At 46.7% G+C, this 24,726-nt stretch overlaps 1 protein-coding gene across 1 annotated transcript in view; it reads left to right on the top strand.

Annotated features, from left to right (window-relative positions):
* SLC39A2 (solute carrier family 39 member 2) overlaps nt 1-23,906 on the top strand; it is a 38,609-nt gene extending 14,703 nt beyond the window's left edge. The window contains exon 3 of the mRNA XM_075853254.1: nt 23,220-23,906. Coding sequence (XP_075709369.1) covers nt 23,220-23,906 — 687 coding nt within the window. The remainder of the gene's footprint in view (nt 1-23,219) is intronic.
* The last annotated feature ends 820 nt before the right edge of the window (nt 23,907-24,726 follow it).

The raw sequence follows: 24,726 nt of genomic DNA, 5'->3' as shown, positions 1-24,726 counted from the left end.
GAGATAGATTATATATATAAAAAAAAGGAAAGAAAATCATAGTCAAAATTATATATATTTATTTGCATTGTGCACAGAGAAATAAGTATTTGATCCCCTACCAACCATTAAGAGTTCAGCCTCCTCCAGACCAGTTACACGCTCCAAATCAACTTGGTGCCTGCATTAAAGACAGCTGTCTTAAATGGTCACCTGTATAAAAGACTCCTGTCCACAGACTCAATTAATCAGTCTGACTCTAACCTCTACAACATGGGCAAGACCAAAGAGCTTTCTAAGGATGTCAGGGACAAGATCATAGACCTGCACAAGGCTGGAATGGGCTACAAAATCATAAGTAAGATGCTGGGTGAGAAGGAGACAACTGTTGGTGCAATAGTAAGAAAATGGAAGACATACAAAATGACTGTCAATCGACATCGATCTGGGGCTCCATGCAAAATCTCACCTCGTGGGGTATCCTTGATCCTGAGGAAGGTGAGAGCTCAGCCGAAAACTACATGGGGGGGAACTTGTTAATGATCTCAAGGCAGCTGGGACCACAGTCACCAAGAAAACCATTGGTAACACATTACACCGTAATGGATTAAAATCCTGCAGTGCCCGCAAGGTCCCCCTGCTCAAGAAGGCACATGTACAGGCCCGTCTGAAGTTTGAAAATGAACATCTGGATGATTCTGAGAGTGATTGGGAGAAGGTGCTGTGGTCAGATGAGACTAAAATTGAGCTCTTTGGCATTAACTCAACTCGCCGTGTTTGGAGGAAGAGAAATGCTGCCTATGACCCAAAGAACACCGTCCCCACTGTCAAGCATGGAGGTGGAAACATTATGTTTTGGGGGTATTTCTCTGCTAAGAGCACAGGACTACTTCACCGCATCAATGGGAGAATGGATGGAGCCATGTACCGTCAAATCCTGAGTGACAACCTCCTTCCCTCCACCAGGACATTAAAAATGGCTCGTGGCTGTGTCTTCCAGCACGACAATGACCCGAAACATACATGTTATGGCAGGAAGGAGGTGAAGGGAACAAGTGAGCCCTAATCTACCCACCGCCCTGTCCCTGCCTACTTGCAACGACCCGCCCTAGGCGACGGGGTACAACTTGGCGGCGGTCCCTACGCTGACTAAGTGCAAGGGGATACAAACAGGGAACAAGCAAGGGAAGGGGCAGTAGCCCACGGAACACCGTGAGGAAACGGAGTGGTGAACGAGCAAGTCAGGATCGGAATGTAGTGGAGTATACAAACGCAGAGCACGGAGCAGGAAGCAAGCCAGGGGCAGAGCGAAGCAGGATAAGCGGGAACTGAAGCAAAGGCAGAAGCACGGCAGAAGCAGGCTGGAGCAAGGCAGCAGTGGGGCCAGGAATCCAAGAAGAATAACAAGCAATGAGGAAGAGAAAACGGCAGGTATAAATGGACAGGGGGCGGAGCTAACTCCGACTGACCAGGCCGCGATAGGCTCTCCCACTCCTGAGCCTGCCACCCTGATTGGTGGGAGCCGGTGTCAGTCTAAGAGGTCTGGCCTCAGGTGTCGACTGATTAATCCTGGGAGTATCCACAGACGTAGTGCCTGGCAGATCCTTTACAGTACTCCCCCTTTTATGAGGGGCCACCGGACCCTTACTAAGAGGACCCGGTTTAGTGGGGAAGAAAAGGTGGAACCTCCTGACCAATACCCCAGCGTGAACATCTCGAGCAGGTACCCAAGTCCTCTCCTCCGGCCCGTATCCTCTCCAATGGACCAGGTACTGGAGGGAGCCCTGGATCATCCTACTGTCCACAATCTTGGCCACCTCGAATTCCACCCCCTCAGGGGTGAGAACGGGAACAGGAGGTTTCCTCGAGGGGGACCAGGACGGGGAGCAGCGTTTAAGGAGGGAGGCATGAAAGACGTCGTGTATGCGAAAGGATGGGGGCAGCTCCAGACGGAAGGATACAGGGTTGAGGACTTCAATGACCTTATAAGGCCCAATAAATCGGGGAGCAAACTTCCTGGACGGGACCTTAAGGCGCAAGTTCCTAGACGACAACCACACCAGATCCCCGACGACAAACCGGGGGTTAGCAGAACGTCTTCTATCAGCCTGAATCTTTTGTACGCTCTGGGACGCCTCTAGGTTCTTCTGAACCTGGGCCCAGACTGTGCACAGTTCCCGATGAACGTCCTCTACCTCGGGATTATTGGAACAACCAGGAGAAACGGAGGAGAACCTTGGATTAAACCCGAAATTACAGAAAAACGGGGAGACCCCTGACGAGTTACTGACCCGGTTATTCAGGGAAAATTCGGCGAGGGGAAGGAATGAGACCCAATCAAATTGACAGTCAGAGATGAAACACCTTAAATATTGTTCCAGGGATTGATTAGTCCTTTCCGTTTGGCCATTAGTTTCGGGATGGAAGGCGGAGGAGAAGGACAGATCAATCTCCAACTTTTTACAAAAAGCTCTCCAAAATAAGGAAACAAATTATACCCCTCTGTCAGAAACGATATTGACTGGGGCCCCATGGAGACGCAGAATGTGTTTAACAAACAAAGAAGCTAACGTCTTGGCGTTAGGTAGTTTCTTAAGGGGCACAAAGTGGCACATCTTGCTGAAGCGGTCTACTACCACCCACACCACCGACTTGCCCTGAGATGGAGGCAAATCGGTGATAAAATCCATGGAGATATGGGTCCAAGGTCTCTGGGGAATGGGCAAAGAACGTAGTAAGCACGCAGGTCGGGACCTAGGGGTCTTGGACCTAGCACAAACCTCACAAGCGTCGACGTAAGCCCTAACGTCTTTAGGCAACCCAGGCCACAAATAGTTTCTGGTAATGTGGTGTTTGGTACCCAAGATGCCAGGATGACCAGATAGTGCGGAGTCATGGTTTTCCCTGAGTACCCTTAGCCGGTTTGCAGGGGGACAAACAGCTTGTCCCCAGGGAGGTTCCCGGGAGCTGAACCTTGATCAGCCGCAATGTCAGAGGCTAAATCAGAATCAGTGGCAGAAACGATTATACCAGGGGGTAAAATACAAGCAGGATCCTTCTCAGAAGGAGGATTGGCCATGAAACTACGTGACAGTGCATCAGCCTTAATATTTTTGGACCCAGCCCTATAGGTAACCAAGAAGTTAAATCTGGTAAAGAATAGCGCCCATCGAGCTTGTCTAGGATTAAGCCTCCGGGCAGATTCTAGGAAAACCAGATTCTTGTGGTCAGTAAGGACCGTTACCTGGTGTCTGGCCCCCTCCAGGAAGTGACGCCACTCTTCAAAAGCCCATTTAATGGCTAAAAGTTCGCGGTTGCCAATATCATAGTTACTCTCCGTGGGCGAAAACTTCCTAGAGAAGTAAGCACAGGGGCGGAGATGGGTGAGGGAGCTGGTACCCTGGGACAAGACGGCCCCCACTCCCACCTCCGACGCGTCAACCTCCACAATAAATGGCTCCCTTTGGTTGGGCTGAACCAGCACGGGGGCCGAGATAAAGCACTTCTTGAGGGTCTCAAAAGCCTGGACGGCCTCCAGAGGCCAGTGGAGGACATCAGCACCCTTGCGAGTGAGGTCCGTAAGAGGCTTAGCGACGACCGAGAAGTTGGCAATAAATCTCCTGTAATAGTTAGCGAACCCCAAAAAACACTGTAGCGCCTTCAGGGAGGCAGGTTGGACCCATTCCGCCACAGCCTGAACCTTGGCAGGGTCCATGCGGAATTCATGAGGAGTGAGGATTTGACCCAAAAATGTTATCTCCTGTACCCCAAACACACATTTTTCGGTTTTCGCAAACAGATTACTTTCCCGGAGGACCTGGAGGACCTTCCTGACATGCTCCACATGGGAGGACCAGTCCTTGGAAAACACCAGTATGTCATCAAGGTACACTACAAGAAAATTTCCCAGGTAATCTCTCAGAATTTCATTAATAAAATGCTGGAAGACGGCAGGGGCATTACACAACCCAAAGGGCATGACCAGGTATTCGAAATGACCTTCGGGCGTGTTGAACGCAGACTTCCACTCATCCCCCTCTTTGATGCGGATAAGGTTATATGCCCCCCGTAGATCGAACTTAGAGAACCATTGGGCCCCCTGAACCTGATTAAAAAGATCCGGAATCAAAGGAAGGGGATACTGGTTCCTTACTGTGACCTTATTCAAGTTCCGATAGTCAATGCACGGCCTAAGACCACCATCCTTCTTCCCCACGAAGAAGAAGCCAGCACCTACAGGAGAAGTCGAGGGGCGAATGAAACCCTTGGCCAGGCATTCTTGGATATACTCCCTCATAGCTTCACGTTCAGGACATGAAAGATTAAATATCCTACCCTTAGGAATCTTGGCACCAGGTACCAAATCGATGGCGCAATCGTAATCTCTATGAGGGGGCAACACCTCGGAGGCCTCCTTAGAAAACACATCAGCGAAGTCCTGAACAAACTCAGGTAGCGTGTTTACCTGCTCACGGGGAGAAATAGAGTTAACCGAAAGACATGACGTCAGGCATTCACTACCCCATTTGGTGAGATCCCCAGTATTCCAATCAAACGTGGGATTATGCAGCTGCAACCAGGGAAGACCTAATACCAGATCGGACGATAATCCCTGCATCACCAGTACAGAGCACTGCTCCAAATGCATGGAGCCAACAAGGAGTTCAAAAACAGGAGTATATTGAGTAAAATAACCATTAGCAAGAGGAGTGGAGTCGATACCCACTACCGGGACAGGATAAGGCAAATCAATAAAAGGCATTTTTAGAGACATAGCAAATTCCACAGACATGATATTAGCAGATGAGCCAGAATCCACAAAGGCACTGCCAGTGGCAGACCGGCCAGCAAACGAGACCTGAAAGGGAAGCAAAATTTTATTGCGTTTCATATTAACGGGAAATACCTGTGCGCCCAAGTGACCTCCCCGATGATCACTTAGGCGCGGAAGTTTTCCGGCTGCTTATTCTTGCGCTTGGGACAGGTGTTCAGTAGATGCTTGTCATCCCCACAATAGAAGCAGAGACCATTCTTCCTGCGGAACTCTCTACGTTGTCGAGGGGACATGGAGGCCCCGAGTTGCATAGGTACCTCCGAGTCTTCCGTGGAAGAGCGAGGAGACGAGACCTCGGGGGGAATCGCAGGGAAGTCAGAGGGGAAAACATTAAAACGTTCAAGCTGACGTTCCCTGAGACGTCGGTCAAGTCGTACTGCTAGGGCCATAACCTGGTCTAGGGAGTCAGAAGAGGGGTAGCTAACAAGCAGATCCTTCAGGGCGTCAGATAATCCTAACCTAAACTGGCACCTTAGGGCCGGGTCGTTCCACCGAGAAGCTACGCACCACTTTCTAAAATCAGAACAGTATTCCTCAACAGGTCTCCTTCCCTGACTTAAGGTCACCAGCTGACTCTCGGCTAAGGCAGTCCTGTCAGTCTCGTCGTAAATGAGTCCGAGGGCAGAGAAAAAACGATCAACGGAGGAAAGTTCAGGGGCGTCAGGAGCCAAGGAGAAGGCCCACTCTTGGGGCCCTTCCTGGAGTCGGGATATAATGATACCCACCCGCTGGTTCTCGGAACCTGAGGAGTGAGGTTTTAGACGGAAGTAAAGTCTGCAACTCTCCCGGAAGGAGAGAAAAGTCTTACGGTCCCCTGAGAACCGGTCAGGTAACTTGAGGTCGGGTTCTAGAGGTGAGGTGAGGGGTACTACTATGGCAGCGTCAGACTGGTTGACCCTCTGAGCCAGGGCCTGGACCTGTAGGGAGAGGCCCTGCATCTGCTGGGTCAGGGTCTCAAGGGGGTCCATGATAGCATCAGCGTAGGAGAAATGGTAGACTAGGTATGGGCTTGTTATTATGTTATGGCAGGAAGGAGGTGAGTGGAACAAGTGAGCCCTTATCTACCCACCGCCCTGTCCCTGCCTACTTGCAACGACCCGCCCTAGGCGACGGGGTACAACTTGGCGGCGGTCCCTACGCTGACTAAGTGCAAGGGGATACAAACAGGGAACAAGCAAGGGAAGGGGCAGTAGCCCACGGAACACCGTGAGGAAACGGAGTGGTGAACGAGCCAGTCAGGATCGGAATGTAGTGGAGTATACAAACGCAGAGCACGGAGCAGGAAGCAAGCCAGGGGCAGAGCGAAGCAGGATAAGCGGGAACTGAAGCAAGGCAGAAGCACGGCAGAAGCAGGCTGGAGCAAGGCAGCAGTGGGGCCAGGAATCCAAGAAGAATAACAAGCAATGAGGAAGAGAAAACGGCAGGTATAAATGGACAGGGGGCGGAGCTAACTCCGACTGACCAGGCCGCGATAGGCTCTCCCACTCCTGAGCCTGCCACCCTGATTGGTGGGAGCCGGTGTCAGTCTAAGAGGTCTGGCCTCAGGTGTCGACTGATTAATCCTGGGAGTATCCACAGACGTAGTGCCTGGCAGATCCTTTACAATACAGCCAAGGCAACAAAGGAGTGGCTCAAAAAGAAGCACATTAAGGTCATGGAGTGGCCTAGTCAGTCTCCAGACCTTAATCCCATCGAAAACTTATGGAGGGAGCTGAAGAGCCGAGTTGCCAAGCGACAGCCTCGAAATCTTAATGATTTACAGATGATCTGCAAAGAGGAGTGGGCCAAAATTCCATCTAACATGTGTGCAAACCTCATCATCAACTACAAAAAACATCTGACTGCTGTGCTTGCCAACAAGGGTTTTGCCACCAAGTATTAAGTCTTGTTTGCCAAAGGGATCAAATACTTATTTCTCTGTGCACAATGCAAATAAATATATATAATTTTGACAATGTGATTTTCAGGTTTTTTTTAAATATAATCTATCTCTCACTGGTAAAATTAACCTAGCCTAAAAATTCTAGACTGTTCATGCCTTTGACAGTGGGCAAACTTACAAAATCAGCAAGGGATCAAATACTTCTTTCCTTCACTGTAACCCCTATTAGGGTATGTTCACACGGCTTATTTATGGACGTAATTTGTGCGTTTTACGCCTCGATTTACGTCCGAAAATGCGGCTCGATAGCGTTGGCAAACATCTGCCCATTCATTAGAAAGGGTCTTACGATGTTCTGTGCACATGGTCATTTTTTTACGCCCCGCTGTCAAAAGGCGGGGCGTAAAATATACGCCCACGTCAAAGAAGTGCCTGTCACTTCTTCAGACGTTAAATGGAGCCGTTTTCCATGGACTCCATGGAAAACCAGCTCCATTTAACGTCCGTAATGGACGCAGAAAAAAGTGCCTCAACAAGCCATTACGGCTGAAATTGCGGTGCTTTTTTCTCCTGAAAACAGCCCCGTAATATCAGTCGTTACGGACGCTGCCGTATGAACATACCCTTAGTCTCCCCCAATTATCTCAAATAAACTAACCACCAACACATAAATCTCTTTGAAAGTGGGGTTGACCCGGGGGTCGGCCACAGCTTTATTAATACAATAGAAATGTAAATAACATTTGACAAAAATATAAACTCTAAATGACCTTAACAAAGGTCAATGAACAACCCGTATGCCTGCCTATCCCAAGGAAATGTAGGTAAATCCCTGCGGGCAAAGGGAGCGAAAAACCTGCCAATGAAATCGAGATAAGGCTTCAGCGACAACATTGTGAACACCTGGAATATGGCAAGCTCGAAAACGGATGTTATACTGCAAGCAACGCAACAACAAATGACGGAGCATAGCAAAAACCGGACCTGACCAAGAAGTAAGTTGGTTAACAGCAAAAACAACACTCATATTATCTGACCAAAACACCACAGACCTGTTGGAGAGGCGCGCCCCCCACAATTTAACCGCGACAACTATGGGAAAGAGCTCCAACAACGTCAAATTTGCACACCAACCTTTGTCCCGCCATGAATCGGGCCAAGCTTCGGCGCACCACGCCGAACCCAGCAACGCCCCAAATCCCACCGCACCAGCCGCGTCTCCAGGTCCACGCTGGAAATTGGCGGAGCCCTCCAACACGTACGCCCATTGTAATCCTCCAAGAAAGTGTGCCAGATGCGCAAATCCGTCTTAACAGAACTAGAAATCCGAACATGATAAGAAGGCACCGGAACGCCCACTGCAGCTAATGACAACCTCCTGGGAAACACCCGCCCCATGGGCATAATATGACCCGCAAAGACCAACAAACCCAACAAAGATTGAATCTGCCACAACTCCAACTTACGCGCAGCCAAGGCCATATCCAATGCGGCACGCAATTTCACCACCTTCTCCGCCGGGAGTCGAAAGACCATAGCAACCGAATCTATTTCAATGCCCAGAAAACACAATACCCGCACCGGTCCCTCCGTCTTTTCTTCAGAAAGGGGAACCCCAAAACGCTGAGCAAGAAATTGAAAGGACCTCAACAAAAACTGACACTGCCCCGAGGAAGCGGGCCCTACAAACAAAAAAATCATCCAAGTAATGAGTCACTGACCCAGAACCAGTAAGATCCCACACTGCCCATTCCAGAAATGAGCTGAACACCTCAAAATAAGAACAAGAAATCGAACAGCCCATCGGCAAACACATGTCATAATAGAAAAACCCCTCCAAAGCACAGCCCAACAGATGAAAACAATCCGCATGAACGGGCAACAAACGAAAAGCGGACGCAATATCGGACTTGGCCATAAGGGCACCCGCGCCCGCCCGACACACAAAGTTGACTGCCCGATCAAACGAAATATATGAGACCGTTGTCAATTCAATGTCAATCCCATCATTCACCGACCGCCCCTTAGGATGGGGCAGATGGTGAATCAGACGGAACTTTCCAGGTTCCTTCTTAGGAAGCACCCCCAGGGGCGACACCCGAAGATTAGGAAAGGGCAAAGCAGAAAACGGGCCGGCCATCCGGCCAAGCTCCACCTCCTTTCCCACCTTCTCCCTAATGGCGGCTGGAAACTCCTCGGCCGACTTCAAATTCCGGGACATAACCGGTTCCGCCTGCGTAGTAAACAGGATAAAGAAACCAAAACAAAGACCAACTCTAAGCAGGGCGGCTTACGCCATCTTGGGATACCGGTTTAACCACGGGAGCATCGCGGACACACGCACTGGCGTTCTCCCCTCGACCAACACCTGCAGGGCAGGCGACCGCCGCCACCTGACGGGAGCACCTAACCGCTGCGTGGGTTTCTCCACACGAGGAGCACTCGTGGCGGAATTTACAAGAGGCATAAAATCTACAGTGTCCCTCATTAAAGAGCCAACAAGCCCCCACTCTACGGACACCCTCAACCCCCCGCCAACCCCACCCACACCGGAAGGGGAAGAGGCGGGGGCGGCGGGCTGAAAGGGCCGCTGCGCCATCATCAAGCGCAACCAAACATCTGTAGCTTTTGTATTTCAACCAACCTCCGGCTTCTGAGCCAGCCACCTACGGAACTCCTCATCGTACCGCCAACAAGCCGTGCCACCATGCGAATTTATACGCACTAAAAATAGTGTCCAAATAGACAAACAACTACCCCCGGCCGAGCCTGACTAAACAACCCCCTCCCAAAAAAAAATAGCAAAGGCCTGCACCCAATTATTAAAAGACCGCACGACCTTAGGCTTACCCAACACACCCCGCTCAAGTCGATGCTCCTTATCGACCGACAAAAGAGAACAAATGTCAATGTAAGCATTCTTCCCGATTTTCTCACGCACCTCCTCAGACACATGAGCACCCAAGGGAGACACACTACAAAAATAAGAATCTCTGAAAGCAGGGACTGACGAAGTGGACATAGAAGTGGACGCCTCCACCATGGACCTCGCAACCACGGCCTGCGATGACGGTCCCACGGGCAACGAGACGTCCCCTGAGACCAGAGATTGTACAGCAGACAATAAATCAGTGGCAGACATGTTATCAGCATTCCAAGCCCGAAGGCAGGCATACTCACCGTGTCCAGCAGCAGATGCACCTCCTGGCGCGGACGGAACCACTTTACCCGGCGTGGCAACTGGGACCACCGAAACCACATCTGGCGTAGGGGGCGCGACCCCTGGTGCTCCAACCGAGGAACGGCGACTCCGAGTCCCTCGGTCGGACGCTGCACGAAAACTCCTGCTACTGCTCCGGTCTGCCCTCCAACTACCCCGGGAGACGTCTGACGACGACGAGTCAGATGGAGACCGCTTATATCTCCGAGAATGACGACGTCTATGCCGCCGCGACCGACTGTGAGCGGATACATGGCGCCTACCCGATCCAGTCCTACTAGCCCCATGTCTGCTATAGGAGCTCCGCGTTCAATGTGAAGCGGGCCGCAAAGAAGAGCCCGTGGCCACCGCCGAAGGCCCGGGCAGGACAGGCACCACTTCAGCGGGAGGGGCTGTCGCCTGACTGGCCACCCGCCTAAACGACCGGCCAGAGAAAAAGAGCTCCGAGCCGTCTTGGGAGCCCTCGTCCTCATTCTGAGAATAGTCCTGCCACTGATTGGCATCCCCTCCAGGCCCCTCAGCCTCCCCTCCTAGCTCCCCTGCTCTCCCCTCTGACGCAAGGAGCAGTGGAACGCTCCCTGCTGGAGAAGCAGCCGCCGCTGCTAAAATTGAGGCCGAGGCTAAGGCCTGTCCCATAGAGCCCCGACCCTCCAGTTGGCGGGGCCTAAGGCCCACCATACCCGTGGATCCCCTGGTCCCCTGTGTGGGGGGAACTACGTCCCCCACAATGGCCCCCGGCACCCCCGCTACCGGAAGCACCGGTGCCGGAGGAGGAATTAACTGACAGCGGGGGAGGGGCAGCAACGCGTGCGGCTTCGGCAGCCAACGCCAATGGCTGCAACCTACTGGAAGTAGAGGGAGAGAGCCGGGCCGGAGGACGAGAAGCCCTAGCAGAGCGTCTCTGACCATCCACAGGGGAGGGAGCCGATACAGCCATCTCCCGCAGCAGGGACTGCAGCCAATCACTCCCCCCTGCGGCGATAGTGGCTCGCAGTGCCTGAAGCAGCTCCTGTCGTTCCATGTCAGAAAAATCCAGCAAAGAGGCCGCACACCAAGGTACGTGGCCCTATATACCCTACCCCATTACCCTAAACACACCCTAACGCCCTTATCTAACTCTGACTCACCTACCCAGGGAAGGGGAGGGGGAGGGAGACTACCCCTACATTAACCCCTTACATGCAACAGTCCCTGGCTCAGCGGTTAGACACCTGTTAGGCTTTAATGAATAAGACCATTATAAAGAAAGAAAAACTAAAAATTAACCCAGTGCTAGGTCTGCTTAAAAACATATTTATTATCATAATGACGATATCCAAAATCTTGTGACATCTTAAAGGGTTTTTCTGGGCTTTTTCTTTTTTTTTCATCCAGCCCTCTTATTCATAAAGAATAAGAGGGCTTTTTAATGACATGTTTTTAAAAGATGCCCGCCCTCCCTCCATCCAGCACACTGAGCGCCGCTGCAGGTAAAAACAGGTCCGTACTTGCCTCTCCCCTGCGGCCGTGTTACATACTGACAATCTGTAACATGGTGGCAGCAGGGGCACACTCTCGGTGCAATGGGTGTGCACAGACAGAGGACATTGGGGGCATGTGTGGATCTCAGCATTTCCTTGACATTAATTATATTGTATTATTTGCTTTAATCCCTTAATGACCGCCTATACGTCTTTTCACGGCAGCCATTAAGGGTACTTAAGCCAGAGCGCCGCCTTTTCACGGGAAGCGCTTAAACTCTGTGTACTCAGCTACGGACATAGCTGAGGCCTCGGAGCACAGACTGAGGACTGTTTTGTCCAGTCCCCAGTCACGTGATCGCCATTATTCACCAAATAACGGCAATCGCTGTAAAAACAGCGGCGGTTAGTTCTCTCTCTTCTCCTCCAACAAATAAGCCCTCACACAGCTCTGGTGGTGAAAAAATAGAAAAGTTCTGGCTCTCAGAATATGGCGATGCAAAATGTGCAGTGTTCCGAAAGCGGATAAGATTAGGCACCATTTATCAGTGCGACACTGGCCACATATCTGCGGATTATTATTTATTTACCCCATTATTATACCCTCTTATTATGCCCTGATGTTATCCGCACAGTTTACATATGCCCCCACATTAGAATCAGCAGTTTATGTCCACATATATGGCATCGCCATACCCGGGAGAACCCGGTCAATATTTTATGAGGTGTTTGTCTTCAGTGGCACAAAAGGGCACATCAGTGGAAAACTGCAATTTTTACTCTGCACCAGACTCTGCGCATTATCCCTTTCGCGCACCATGACTTACAGTGAAGGAAATAAGTATTTGATCCCTTGCTGATTTTGTAAGTTTGCCCACTGTCAAAGACATGAACGGTCTAGAATTTTTAGGCTAGGTTAATTTTACCAGTGAGAGATAGATTATATTAAAAAAAAACAGAAAATCACATTGTCAAAATTATATATATTTATTTGCATTGTGCACAGAGAAATAAGTATTTGATCCCCTACCAACAATTAAGAGTTCAGCCTCCTCCAGACCAGTTAGGCTGGGTTCACACGACCATGTTACGTCCGTAATGTACGGAACGTATTTCGGCCGGAAGACCCGGACCGAACACAGTGCAGGGAGCCGGGCTCCTAGCATCATAGTGATGTACAAATGTTTTTGTTTATTTGTGTGTTTGTGTTTTACTTTTTTTTTTTTCAAACATTTTCTTCTCTATGGGGGCTGCCATTTTTTTTTTCATCTCTGTATGTGTTGATTAACGACACATACAGACATGGAATACTGCACATACAGCCCCATAGAGAATGCGAAAGGGAGCCGTTCCATTCACTATGCTGTACGCCTTCTGTGTGGGAACGGAGCATGCGCCGCTCCCACACAGTCCAAATGGAAGGTGTTCGACCGAGCGACATCCGGCGCCATTTTCTTGTGGACCGGAAGCCGCGGCTGGACAGTAAGATGACTACTTCCGGTCGCGGCTTTCGGACATGTGTTCGGAAGCAAGCACTAGGAGCGGAGGGAGCAGACGGAGCGTACGGACCGGAGGGAGCGGCGGCGGCAGGAGCAGGTAAGTTATGTCAGTGTTTGTTCATGTTTTACTGTGTGATTACCACTGTATGTAAGCCTACTACACTGTGTATTCACTCAAAAAATGGCGGCACACAGTGTATGAGGCTTGAATGTTCAATCCCCTCCTTTCTCCTGGCACTAGCCAGGATAATGGAGGGGGGATTCTGTGAGCTCACTAGAGCGTGTGTGTTTACACCAAATTTGCAGCATAAAGCAATTTTGGGAATTGCTCCCTCTAGTGACCAGCACAGGGAAATGTTATAAATTAGAATCTAATTTATAATATTTCCTGACCTGTGAAAAAATTAAAAAAAATTATAACAATGTCTAATCATCTATACACTAACTGTTTGACTAAAAAAAAAAAAAATTTCTAGCGACAAATTCCCTTTGCGTAAAACAATTGCTGCACCATATAACAGTGTCCCATATTACTGCCACATATGGGTACCCACACTATAGTAGCACCTACTGTAGTATCCAGTATAGTATGTTGCAATATATTTTGTGTCTTTATTGCCTCATTTATGTTCTGCATTGCATGCAATAGAAGAATACAAAGGAAAAGTTAAAAAATTAAATAAAAAAATAAAAAATAATAAAATATATATATATATATATATATATACACACATATATATATATATATATATATATATATATATATATATATATATATATTGTGAGACAGTGACAGGTAAAGTCATTGAGGGATGGTATATTTCCCCTAGAATCCTGTCATATGTATCCTAGGCTCCAGGGAATGAGTAGTTCTTGCAATAGAAAGCTCTAGTTTTCCAATCTCGGCTTAAAGAAAAGCCGGAAAAAAGGGCCTGGAGTTGGATTGGAGAAGAGCATGGCGGGTTCCCCAATCCCTAGTCCATCTCTGTTTGTAGGACAAGGTTGCTGCTCAATTAGCTGCACCTGTAGCCTGTGTATAAAAAGGTGCAAACACAGTGTGTGGGAGTCTCACCCCTGACTCAGACTGGAGACTACTAAGGCTGGAGTAGCCTGTATGCTATGTGAGTAAAGACCTGTATTACTTTGTGTCCAGTGCCTGGTAGGAAGGCACTTGGTATAGTTAGATAATACCTTGTTTAGTTAGTGCTCAGACGAGCAGGATTTATTTTGTATTTTGCCTTGTTGTACAAGAGGCTGTTTCTTTGACAAGAATAAAAACACAGGCAAAGCCCTGTTATGACTTTTAATGCACGGTGTCCCTGTCTCTGGCTACAAAGGAACCGCTGTACCAACCTCTCCTGATGCTAAACCCTCACAATATATATATACACTGCTGTTCAAAAGTTTAGGGTCACTTAGAAATTTCCTTATTTTTGAAAGAAAAGCACAGTTTTTTTCAATGAAGATAACATTAAATTAATCAGAAATACACTCTATACATTGTTAATGTGCTAAATGACTATTCTAGCTGCAAACGTCTGGTTTTTAATGCAATATCTACATAGGTGTATAGAGGCCCATTTCCAGCAACCATCACTCCAGTGTTCTAATGGTACATTGTGTTTGCCAACTGTGTTAGAAGGCTAATGGATGATTAGAAAACACTTGAAAACCCTTCTGCAATTATGTTAGCACCGCTGTAAACAGTTTTGCTGTTTAGAGGAGCTATAAAACTGACCTTCCTTTGAGCTAGTTGAGAATCTGGAGCATTACATTTGTGGGTTCGATTAAACTCTCAAAATGGCTAGAAAAAGAGAGCTTTCATGTGAAACTCGACAGTCTATTCTTGTTCTTAGAAATGAAGGCTATTCCATGCGAGAAATTGCCAAGAAACTGAAGATTTCCTACAACGGTGTGTACTACTCCCTTCAGAGGACAGCACACACAGGCTCTAACCAGAGTAGAAAGAGAAGTGGGAGGCCCCACTGCACAACTGAGCAACAGGACAAGTACATTAGAGTCTCTAGTTTGAGAAATAGACGCCTCACAGGTCCTCAACTGGCAGCTTCATTAACTAGTACCCGCAAAACGCCAGTGTCAACGTCTACAGTGAAGAGGCGACTCCGGGATGCTGGCCTTCAGGGCAGAGTGGCAAAGAAAAAGCCATATCTGAGACTGGCTAATTAAAGGAAAAGAATAATATGGGCAAAAGCACACAGACATTGGACAGAGGAAGATTGGAAAAAAGTGTTATGGACAGACGAATCGAAGTTTGAGGTGTTTGGATCACACAGAAGAACATTTGTGAGATGCAGAACAACTGAAAAGATGCTGGAAGAGTGCCTGATGCCATCTGTCAAGCATGGTGGAGGTAATGTGATGGTCTGGGGTTGCTTTGGTGCTGGTAAAGTGGGAGATTTGTACAAGGTAAAAGGGATTTTGAATAAGGAAGGCTATCACTCCATTTTGCAACGCCATGCTATACCCTGTGGACAGCACTTGATGGGAGCCAATTTCATCCTACAACAGGACAATGACCCAAAGCACACCTACAAATTATGCAAGAACTATTTAGGGAAGAAGCAGGCAGCTGGTATTCTATCTGTAATGGAGTGGCCAGCGCAGTCACCAGATCTCAACCCCATAGAGCTGTTGTGGGAGCAGCTTGACCGTATGGTACGCAAGAAGTGCCCATCAAGCCAATCCAACTTGTGGGAGGGGCTTCTGTAAGCATGGGGTGAAATTTCTCCCGATTACCTCAGCAAATTAACAGCTAGAATGCCAAAGGTCTGCAATGCTGTAATTGCTGCTAATGGAGCATTCTTTGACGAAAGCAAAGTTTGAAGGAGAAAATTATTATTTCTAACCTTGTCGATGTCTTGACTATATCTTCTAGTCATTTTGCAACTCATTTGATAAATATAAGTGTGAGTTTTCATGAAAAACAAATAATTGTTTGGGTGACCCCAAACTTTTGAACGGTAGTGTATGTGTGTGTATGTGTATATATATATATATATATATATATATATATATATATATATTAGTAAATTCACTTATGTTTTTTTTATATTAACTAGAAAACATTTAAACATTTATATCAATAAACTAACTATGCAAATGAAGCAACTAATGGCTGTGGCACATTACTGACAATGGGCAAAATGCTGCTAATTTATATTATTAATAGTATTATTATTTATTTTATTACACCTTATTAGCATTGTAACCAGAATATGTTTTATCTCGTATTTTAATTTGGAAGGCGCTTACTTAAATTATGCTGGCCTATAGTATTATTTCCTGTATTATTTCCATTGAATTTAAATTGTATGTGTTCTAGGATGATGTATATAGCTTATATACATATTATTATATATACATGGCACTAATGTTACATAAAAGGTTTTCCAGTACATCCCTCATGACAGCACTACAGGAGGTTGCCCTCTTGACCTCTGTAGGGACAGGAAGACAGAGAGGTTAAAAGGCCCCTCCCACCACCCACTTGCCAGTGTTCTTCCTGTCCCCACAAGGGTCAGGAGCAGAGAGCGTCGCTCCTGTATTAGTGCAGGAAAAAACTCGGGCAGGGGGCAAGATCGGGGGGTCCGTGCACTCCCCCTTCTCTTCCCCCTAAAGCCCAGGCTAACACCCCTCATACGACGGGTCCCTTAGCTCCCTCCCTAAGACACCTACCGGAGGAATCCTAGGCAGGGTTCTGGTAGTGTGTGGGGGCTGGGGTTTCCCAAGCAGGCTTCGGCCGGACCGCGGACCAGGCGGGGACCGGCAGCTCCATAGGCATGGACGCACCGGCAGGGATCCTCGCTGCACCGCATAGCAAGCCTTAGCGCCGGCTATGGCGGTTGCACTCCAGGTACACGCTGGACGAATAGCCGACCGGATATGACGTCGGGCTACTTCCGGTCCGCGGCCATCTTGGAAGGCGGGAAATTCAAAACGCCCGCATTTAAAGGGACACGCACAGGTATGTAGTTAGAGCTGATAACTCTAACTTGGATTTATTTTTTGTGGTTTGCATATTGCATTGCCTGTTACCTGTCGCGATATGGAACTTCCTCGTCCTGATGGAACTCCAGATATGTCCCAGGGTCACGTGAGTCTCACCCTTGGGGAAGGGTATGACCCCTTATGTATGTACACCATACTTTACCTACCTTCTGTTTTCTCTAGGAAAAAGATTTCTCTCAGAGACAAACTGATAAAAAGAAGGTTAAAAAATGTGCGACTTGTGCAAAAAAATTGCCAGAGTCCCATAAAAAACAATTGTGTCAGGATTGTATTGCCAAAATACTAAAGGAGGAACAACCAACGTTCATGTCCGAACTTAGGACTATGATTCGTGAGGAAGTGGGTCAGTCAGTAGCCTCCCTCGCCCCTCCGCAAGAAACTCCCTCACACTCCCGGGCAAAAAGACCACGGATTGAAGTGGATCAAAAATATTGGCCTCCTTCTCAGGGGTCGGACTCTGAACAGGAGTGCTATTACCTATCGGAAGATGAGTTAGAAGAAAGAGACGAACTCTTACCTTCAACTTCTTCCACTCAAGAGAAAAAAATTTTCTTCTCTTCCGAGATGTCTGATACCCTAATTCAAGCAATACGGGAAACTATGGATATTCCCGAAGTGGACCAACCACATACCATCCAGGATGAGATGTTTGGAGGTCTAACGGGAAAGAAAACAAGGGTTTTTCCGGTAAACGAAAATCTTAAAAGAATGGTGACAACTGAATGGGAAGATTCAGAAAAAAGGCTCTTCATTTCAAGAGATTTTAAGAACAGACTTCTCTTTGATCCAGAGGACACTAAGCCTTGGGATGAAATCCCAAAAGTAGATGTCCCAGTCGCCAGGGTTGCTAAAAAAACCGCAATCCCCTTTGAAGATTCCTCTCAGTTGAGGGACGCCATGGACCGAAAGGCAGACGGACTACTAAAAAGAGCGTGGGAATCTTCCTCTGCCTTGATCTCAACTAATATCGCGGCCACATCAGTAGCAAGAGCAATGTTCATATGGCTAAACCAGCTAGAGACCCATCTGATGATGAAGACATCACGACAAGAGCTACTAGAATCTCTACCGTTACTAAAAATGGCAACCGGATTCTTGGTAGACGCTTCAGCAGAATCTATTAGATTTGCTGCCAGGAATGGGGCTCTCTCAAATGCTGCTAGAAGAGCATTATGGCTCAAAATGTGGTCAGGTGATACTAAGTCCAAAAACAAGTTGTGTTCTATCCCATTTACAGGGTCTCTGATGTTCGGTCCTCTCCTTGATAACATACTGGAGAGTGCAACAGATAGAAAAAAGGGGTTTCCTGAAGAGAAACCAAAAAAACCCCCTCAATTTGGAAGATTTCGCCAACAGAGGGATCCTACTTCACAGAACTACAGCGGGAAAGGGAAGTCCGGTCGCTGGAGTTACCCCAAAGGGAAAAGGGGTCGAGGATATCTCCTTAACCCAAATAATTCATTCCAGCCCTCAAAGCAATGATGCCAAGAGTGTGGGGGGAAGACTCCTACAATTTTATCCCGAATGGTCGAGAATAACCCAGAACCCCTGGGTTCTAAAGATAATAGAAGAAGGATACAAAATAGAATTTTCCTCCATTCCTCCAGAGAAATTCCTAATAACCCAGTACCAAGCAAAAGATCTTCATCAGGTACTTATCCAGGACGTCCAGAAATTACTCAGATTGAGAGCCATTTCCCCAGTTCCCCACAACGAGATATGCAAGGGCCACTATTCGAAAATCTTCTTGGTCAAAAAACCAGATGGTTCCTACAGGACAATAATCAACCTGAAGTTCCTAAACAAATGGGTGAATTATCGGAAATTCAAGATGGAGTCTATCAGATCGACTATTCCTCTAATAAGGGAAGAGGCATCAATGTGTACGATCGATTTAAAGGATGCGTATTATCACGTTCCTATCCACCCCGCGTACCAGAGATTCCTCAGATTCGCAATTCAGGACGGTCCTTCCATTCTCCACTTCCAGTTTGTCTGCCTCCCCTTCGGCCTTTCCTCCGCCCCCAGAATTTTTACAAAAATTATGGCAGAGATCATGGCATTCATAAGAAGTCAAGGTATAGTAATTATCCCATATCTAGACGACTTCTTGTTGACGGCAGATACTCCGGCTATCTTAGTCAGTCATCGGTCACAGGTTCTTTCCCTACTACAAGAATTGGGATGGATAATCAACTTTCAGAAGTCGAGTCTTCCTCCCCAGAAACAGAAGGTCTTCTTAGGAGTACTGCTAGACTCCTCCCTTCAACATTCCTTCCTCCCAAGAGAGAAACAAATACTCCTACTGGCAGAAGTAAGAAAATTTTGGGGGAAAGACGCCTGTTCCATAAGGGAATGTATGCGGATGTTGGGAATGATGACATCTTGCATCCAATCTATTCCATGGAGCCAATTTCACTCCAGACCCTTACAGAATCTGATCTTGTCCCGGTGGGATCGAAAACAAAACTCCCTGAATTTAAAAATGCAAATTTCCGAGACTGTGAAATCATCTCTCCTGTGGTGGCTCTGCACAAACAACATAGACAAGGGAGTCCCCTGGAGAACTTCTCCTTATGTAGTGATTACCACAGATGCCAGCAAACACGGCTGGGGGTCAGTAATCCAAGACCAACACTTTCAGGGCACATGGACTGGTCAAATGAAGATGATGTCTTCAAACTTCAAAGAACTAAGAGCTGTATGGGAGACACTTATAAGAGCTTCACCCACCATAAAAGGGAAGCATATAAGAATTTTATCGGACAACACGACAGCAGTGTCCTTTCTTCGCCATCAAGGGGGAACAAGACACACTCTTCTTCAGGGCCTCTCTGCACAAATTTTCAGTTGGGCAGAAGAAAACGTCCTATCAGTCACGGCAGTCCACCTAAAAGGCTCAGAGAACCTATCAGCAGATTTCCTGAGTCGGGAAAAAGTAGACCCAGGAGAATGGTCCCTAAACAAGGAAGTCTTTCGTTGCCTAACCCGAAATTGGGGTTATCCACAAATAGACCTGTTTGCCACGAGGAAAAACACTCAAGTAGAGACATTCTTCTCCCTAAATCTCAGAGACAACCCATTGGGAGTAGATGCATTGTCCCAACACTGGGACATGGATCTGGCCTATGCCTTTCCTCCGTTTCCTCTAATACCAATGGTATTAAGAAAAATCCAGGAAGATTTGACAAAGCTCATCATTATTCTTCCCTATTGGCCGAAAAGAAGTTGGTTTCCAATCGTACAATACCTAGCGTTGGAAGATCCTATCATGCTCCCAGTCAAGGAGAATCTTCTCTCCCAGGGTCCCTTATTCTTCCAGGGAATAGAGACTCTGAAATTGTCAGCCTGGATCCTGAAAGGCAGATCTTGAGGAACCACGGTCTGTCAGACGAGGTAATTTCAACTATCTTATCAAGTCATAAAGAAGTTACCTCAAAAATCTATCAAAAGATTTGGAAGAAATTCTGTTCCTGGCATGGAATCCCAGGACCAGATCCCTTTTCTCCCAACATTGCAAAAATCCTAGATTTTTTTACAATCGGGATTCAAAAAAGGACTTAGCCCTAGTACCTTAAAGGCATGGTGTCGCCCCAAAAACATGTTTTTTTTTTAAAATTTAAACATTTAGTGTGTGGGTGATTAAACATTGTTCAAATTTTTTTCGCGAGTCAGGAAATATTATAAATTTTTTCAAATTTATAATACTACCCATTTTTGGTCACTAGATGGAGCTGTTTGGAGCTAGTTCCCAAAATTGCAGCATTGCAACATTGGGTTAAAAGCTATCGCTCTAGTGAGCTCTCAGCATCCCCCCCTCCTTTATCCTGGCTAGTGCCGGGATAAACGAGGGGTTTGAAAGGTTTAACCTCCTACACTGTGTGTCGCCATCTTTTGAGGTAACCCACAGTGTAGTAGGTTTACATGCAGTAGTAAACACACACAAACACTAACATACATTGAAATCGCTTACCTGCTCCTGCCGCCGCGGCCCGTCCGCTCCCTTTGCTGCCGCTGTTCCATGTGCACTTGTCCGGAAGCCGCGACCGGAAGTAGTAATATTACTGTCCAGCCGCGACTTCCGGTCCACAGGAAAATGGCGCCGGACGGCGCCAATTTCGAATAGGACTGTGTGGGAGCGGCGCATGCGCAGTTCCCACACAGACGCCGTACACGGCAGTCAATGGGACGGGAGCCGTTCGCAGTCCCTATGGGACTGTGGCTGCCGTATTCCATGTCTGTGTGTGTCGTTAATCGACACACACAGAAATGGAACAAAAAATGGCAGCCCCCATAGGGAAGAAAAAGTGTGAAAATCAGAAACAGTAAAACACAAACACACAAATGAAAATAAACGTTTATATTAAGGCACTAACATCTTTAACATATAAATAAATTATTTGTGATGACACTGTTCCTTTAAAGGTACAGATTTCAGCCTTAGGTAATTTTTTTAACACTCCTCTGGCTGAACATCGGTGGATCAGAAGATTCACCCAAGCGGTCTCTAAACTGAAACCTTCCCTAAAGAAATCAGTTCCTACCTGGGATTTGAATGTGGTGTTAACGACTCTTTGTGAGCCCCCCTTTGAGCCGCTCGACAAAATTAGTATGCATTTTTTAACTCTAAAAGCTGCATTCTTAGTCGCTATTACTTCAGCAAGAAGGATTGGAGAAATCCAATCTCTATCAATCATAGAACCGTACCTAAAAGTACAAGAGGATAAGATCATCCTAAAGCTGGATCCCTCATTTATTCCAAAGGTATCTACCGCTTTCCATAGAGAACAAGAAATAATTCTACCTTCCTTTTATCCCGATCCAAAAGACCAACAAGAAGAAAAATTCCATTGCCTGGATGTCAGGCGAACAATTCTTCAGTATCTGGATAGAACCTCCTCCTGGAGACGAGATAAAAATCTATTTGTCCTATTCGGGGGAAAGAATAGAGGAAAGAAAGCCTCAAAAGGCTCTCTAGCGAGATGGGTAAAAACCACCATACAAGAAGCCTACAAGTCCCAAGGACTATGTGCCCCACAAGGCATCAGAGCCCATTCAACAAGGGCAGTCTCGGCATCCTGGGCAGAAAGAAGAGAAGCCTCTATTGACCAAATCTGCAAAGCTGCCACTTGGTCAAGCCATCATACGTTTTACAAACATTATAGACTCGATGTGCTGTCCGATACGGATTTAAGTTTTGGACGGAAAGTCCTCCAATCCATAGTCCCGCCCTGAGCATTATAATCTGGTATTGCTCCTGTAGTGCTGTCATGAGGGATGTACTGGAAAATAGCAATTAGACCTACCGGTAATTGTATTTCCAGGAATCCATCATGACAGCACCATTATATTCCCTCCCTTATTGAATTCTGATTTGTGCATTTAACATGTCAGTTATTATCCCTAGAAATAAAATAGGGTTGCATCCATCCTGGTGTAGTAATTGAAAAACACTGGCAAGTGGGTGGTGGGAGGGGCCTTTTAACCTCTCTGTCTTCCTGTCCCTACAGAGGTCAAGAGGGCAACCTCCTGTAGTGCTGTCATGATGGATTCCTGGAAATACATTTACCGGTAGGTCTAATTGCTATTTTTCCCATCAGGTCATCCCATGTCCATATGCCCTTTTAGAAGAGTGATTAACAACTAGTTTCTCTTGCTCTGGCAGACTTAGGCTACATTTACACGAGTGTGGGCAACCTCGGATGTGAAAAACTACTAGAGTCTATGGTGAGATGCGAGAAACGCAAAAACATAGGACATGTCCTTTTTTTTTCACGGACCCTTCACACGCTCCGTTGAAACAACGGTCGTGTGAACGGCTCCATTGAAATACACGAGTCTATGTGACAGCCGTTGTTTTAACGGCCGTCACACGGACAACTTATATGCTTGTCCGAATGAGCCCTTATTTGTGGGAGACGAGGGACCCCCATGTAATACTACATTGCAGGAAATTTAAGTATCCAGCTGGTTCCTGGGATTTGATGGTCCGCTAGTGGATCTATTTAGTCTTGTAGTAGATAATAGAGTGATAATAAGCTGAAATTTGAAGTGATATTTCCTTCATACATATGTCTACCACAATTAATGTAAATAGGTGTTGGTCTATGTAGCTGGGTAGATACGCAGAGCATAGTCCTATAGGCCTCCAATGTAATTTGATTAATAAAAAATGTTGTTAATGTTAGTTACATATAATATGTAAATTCATTACATTTCTCTATTTGCATTACTGGCTCAAAAAATACTTAAAAACGTTAGTTCCAAATGTTATAAAGCTTTTTAAATCTGGATATACATTTTCTCCTTTCCACAGATTGATTATCCTATGGGAGAGCTGATCTTGTCTTTGGGCTTCTTCTTTGTCCTTTTCATCGAACGTGTTGTTCTACAAATTTCCACGCGTTCCCAGAGCATAAATCAAGATGGGTTTCCATTGCCGTCTACTGCAACATCCCCAGATGCTAATTACCCAGAAAAAAGTGAACCACCAAGTGAGATAGTAATACCACCTGAGGATCCACATAATCATATCCATCCCAATATGTATTCCCTTTCCTCTTTTCGCTCCTTGATTCTCTTTTGCACCCTTTCGATCCACTCAGTCTTTGAGGGTTTAGCAATTGGTCTTCAGTCAAAATATACCAGCGCTCTTCAAATTGCAATTGCTGTCCTCATCCACAAGGGCATCATAGTCTTTAGCCTTTCAGTCAAGCTAATCCAGAACATGACTACACCGGTCTGGCTGGCAATTTACATTGTGATCTTCTCGCTGATGTCTCCCATTGGTATTACAATTGGCATTGTTGTTACATTGAAGAAGAGCGCTGTTGTAACTATAGTGCAGGCCATCTTGGAAGGAATTTCATCAGGAACATTTGTGTATGTTACCTTTTTGGAAATTCTTCCTTCAGAACTGAATTCAGGGACAAGACCACTTCTTAGGCTTTTTTTCATTGTTGTTGGTTTTACTATAATGGCAGTAATAGCTATTTGGGCATGAGAATTTTGTTTGCAGTGTGTAATGTTATAATCCTCAGCTGCTATACTTTCTTAAAAACATACAGAATTTACAATTACCAGACCATTGAGAATGAGCCAGGATGGGGTTTGTTGTGGATTCCTTAGGGTATGTTCACACGGCCAAATTTCAGACGTATACGAGGCGTATTATGCCTCGTTTTACGTCTGAAAATATGGCTACAATACGTCGGCAAACATCTGCCCATTCATTTGAATGGGTTTGCCGACGTACTGTGCAGACGACCTGTTATTTACGCGTCGTCGTTTGACAGCTGTCAAACGACGACTCGTAAAAATACAGCCTCGTCAAAAGAAGTGCAGGACACTTCTTTCAGACGTTTTTGGAGCTGTTTTCTCATAGACTCCAATGAAAACAGCTCCAAAAACGAGTTGGTAAAAAAATGAGTTGGTAAAAATGCGAGTTGGTAAAAAACGTCTGAAAAGCAGGGTCTGTTTTCCCTTGAAAACAGCTCTGGATTTTCAGACGTTTTGGTTGACTACGTGTGAACATACCCTAAGGGTATGTTCACACGCTGAGAGGCAGTTACGTGTGAAAAGACAGACTGTTAACAGCTGCCTCGTTTCACACGTAAAAGCTCCTCCTCGTAATTTACGAGGCGTCTGAGACGCTCGTAAACCTTGAGCCGTGCTTCATTGATTTCAATGAAGAACGGCTCAAATTACGTGGCAAAGAAGTGCCCTGCACTTCTTTGCCGAGGCAGTAAATTTACGGGTCGTCGTTTGACAGCTGTCAAACGACGACTCGTAAATAACAGGTCGTCTGCACAGTACGTCGGCAA

The sequence above is a fragment of the Rhinoderma darwinii genome, chromosome 1 (genome assembly GCF_050947455.1).
Source record: "Rhinoderma darwinii isolate aRhiDar2 chromosome 1, aRhiDar2.hap1, whole genome shotgun sequence".
Taxonomy (NCBI): Eukaryota; Metazoa; Chordata; class Amphibia; order Anura; family Rhinodermatidae; genus Rhinoderma; species Rhinoderma darwinii.
Note: the sequence above shows the minus strand (reverse complement) of the source record. Positions and strands in the feature narration are given on the sequence as shown.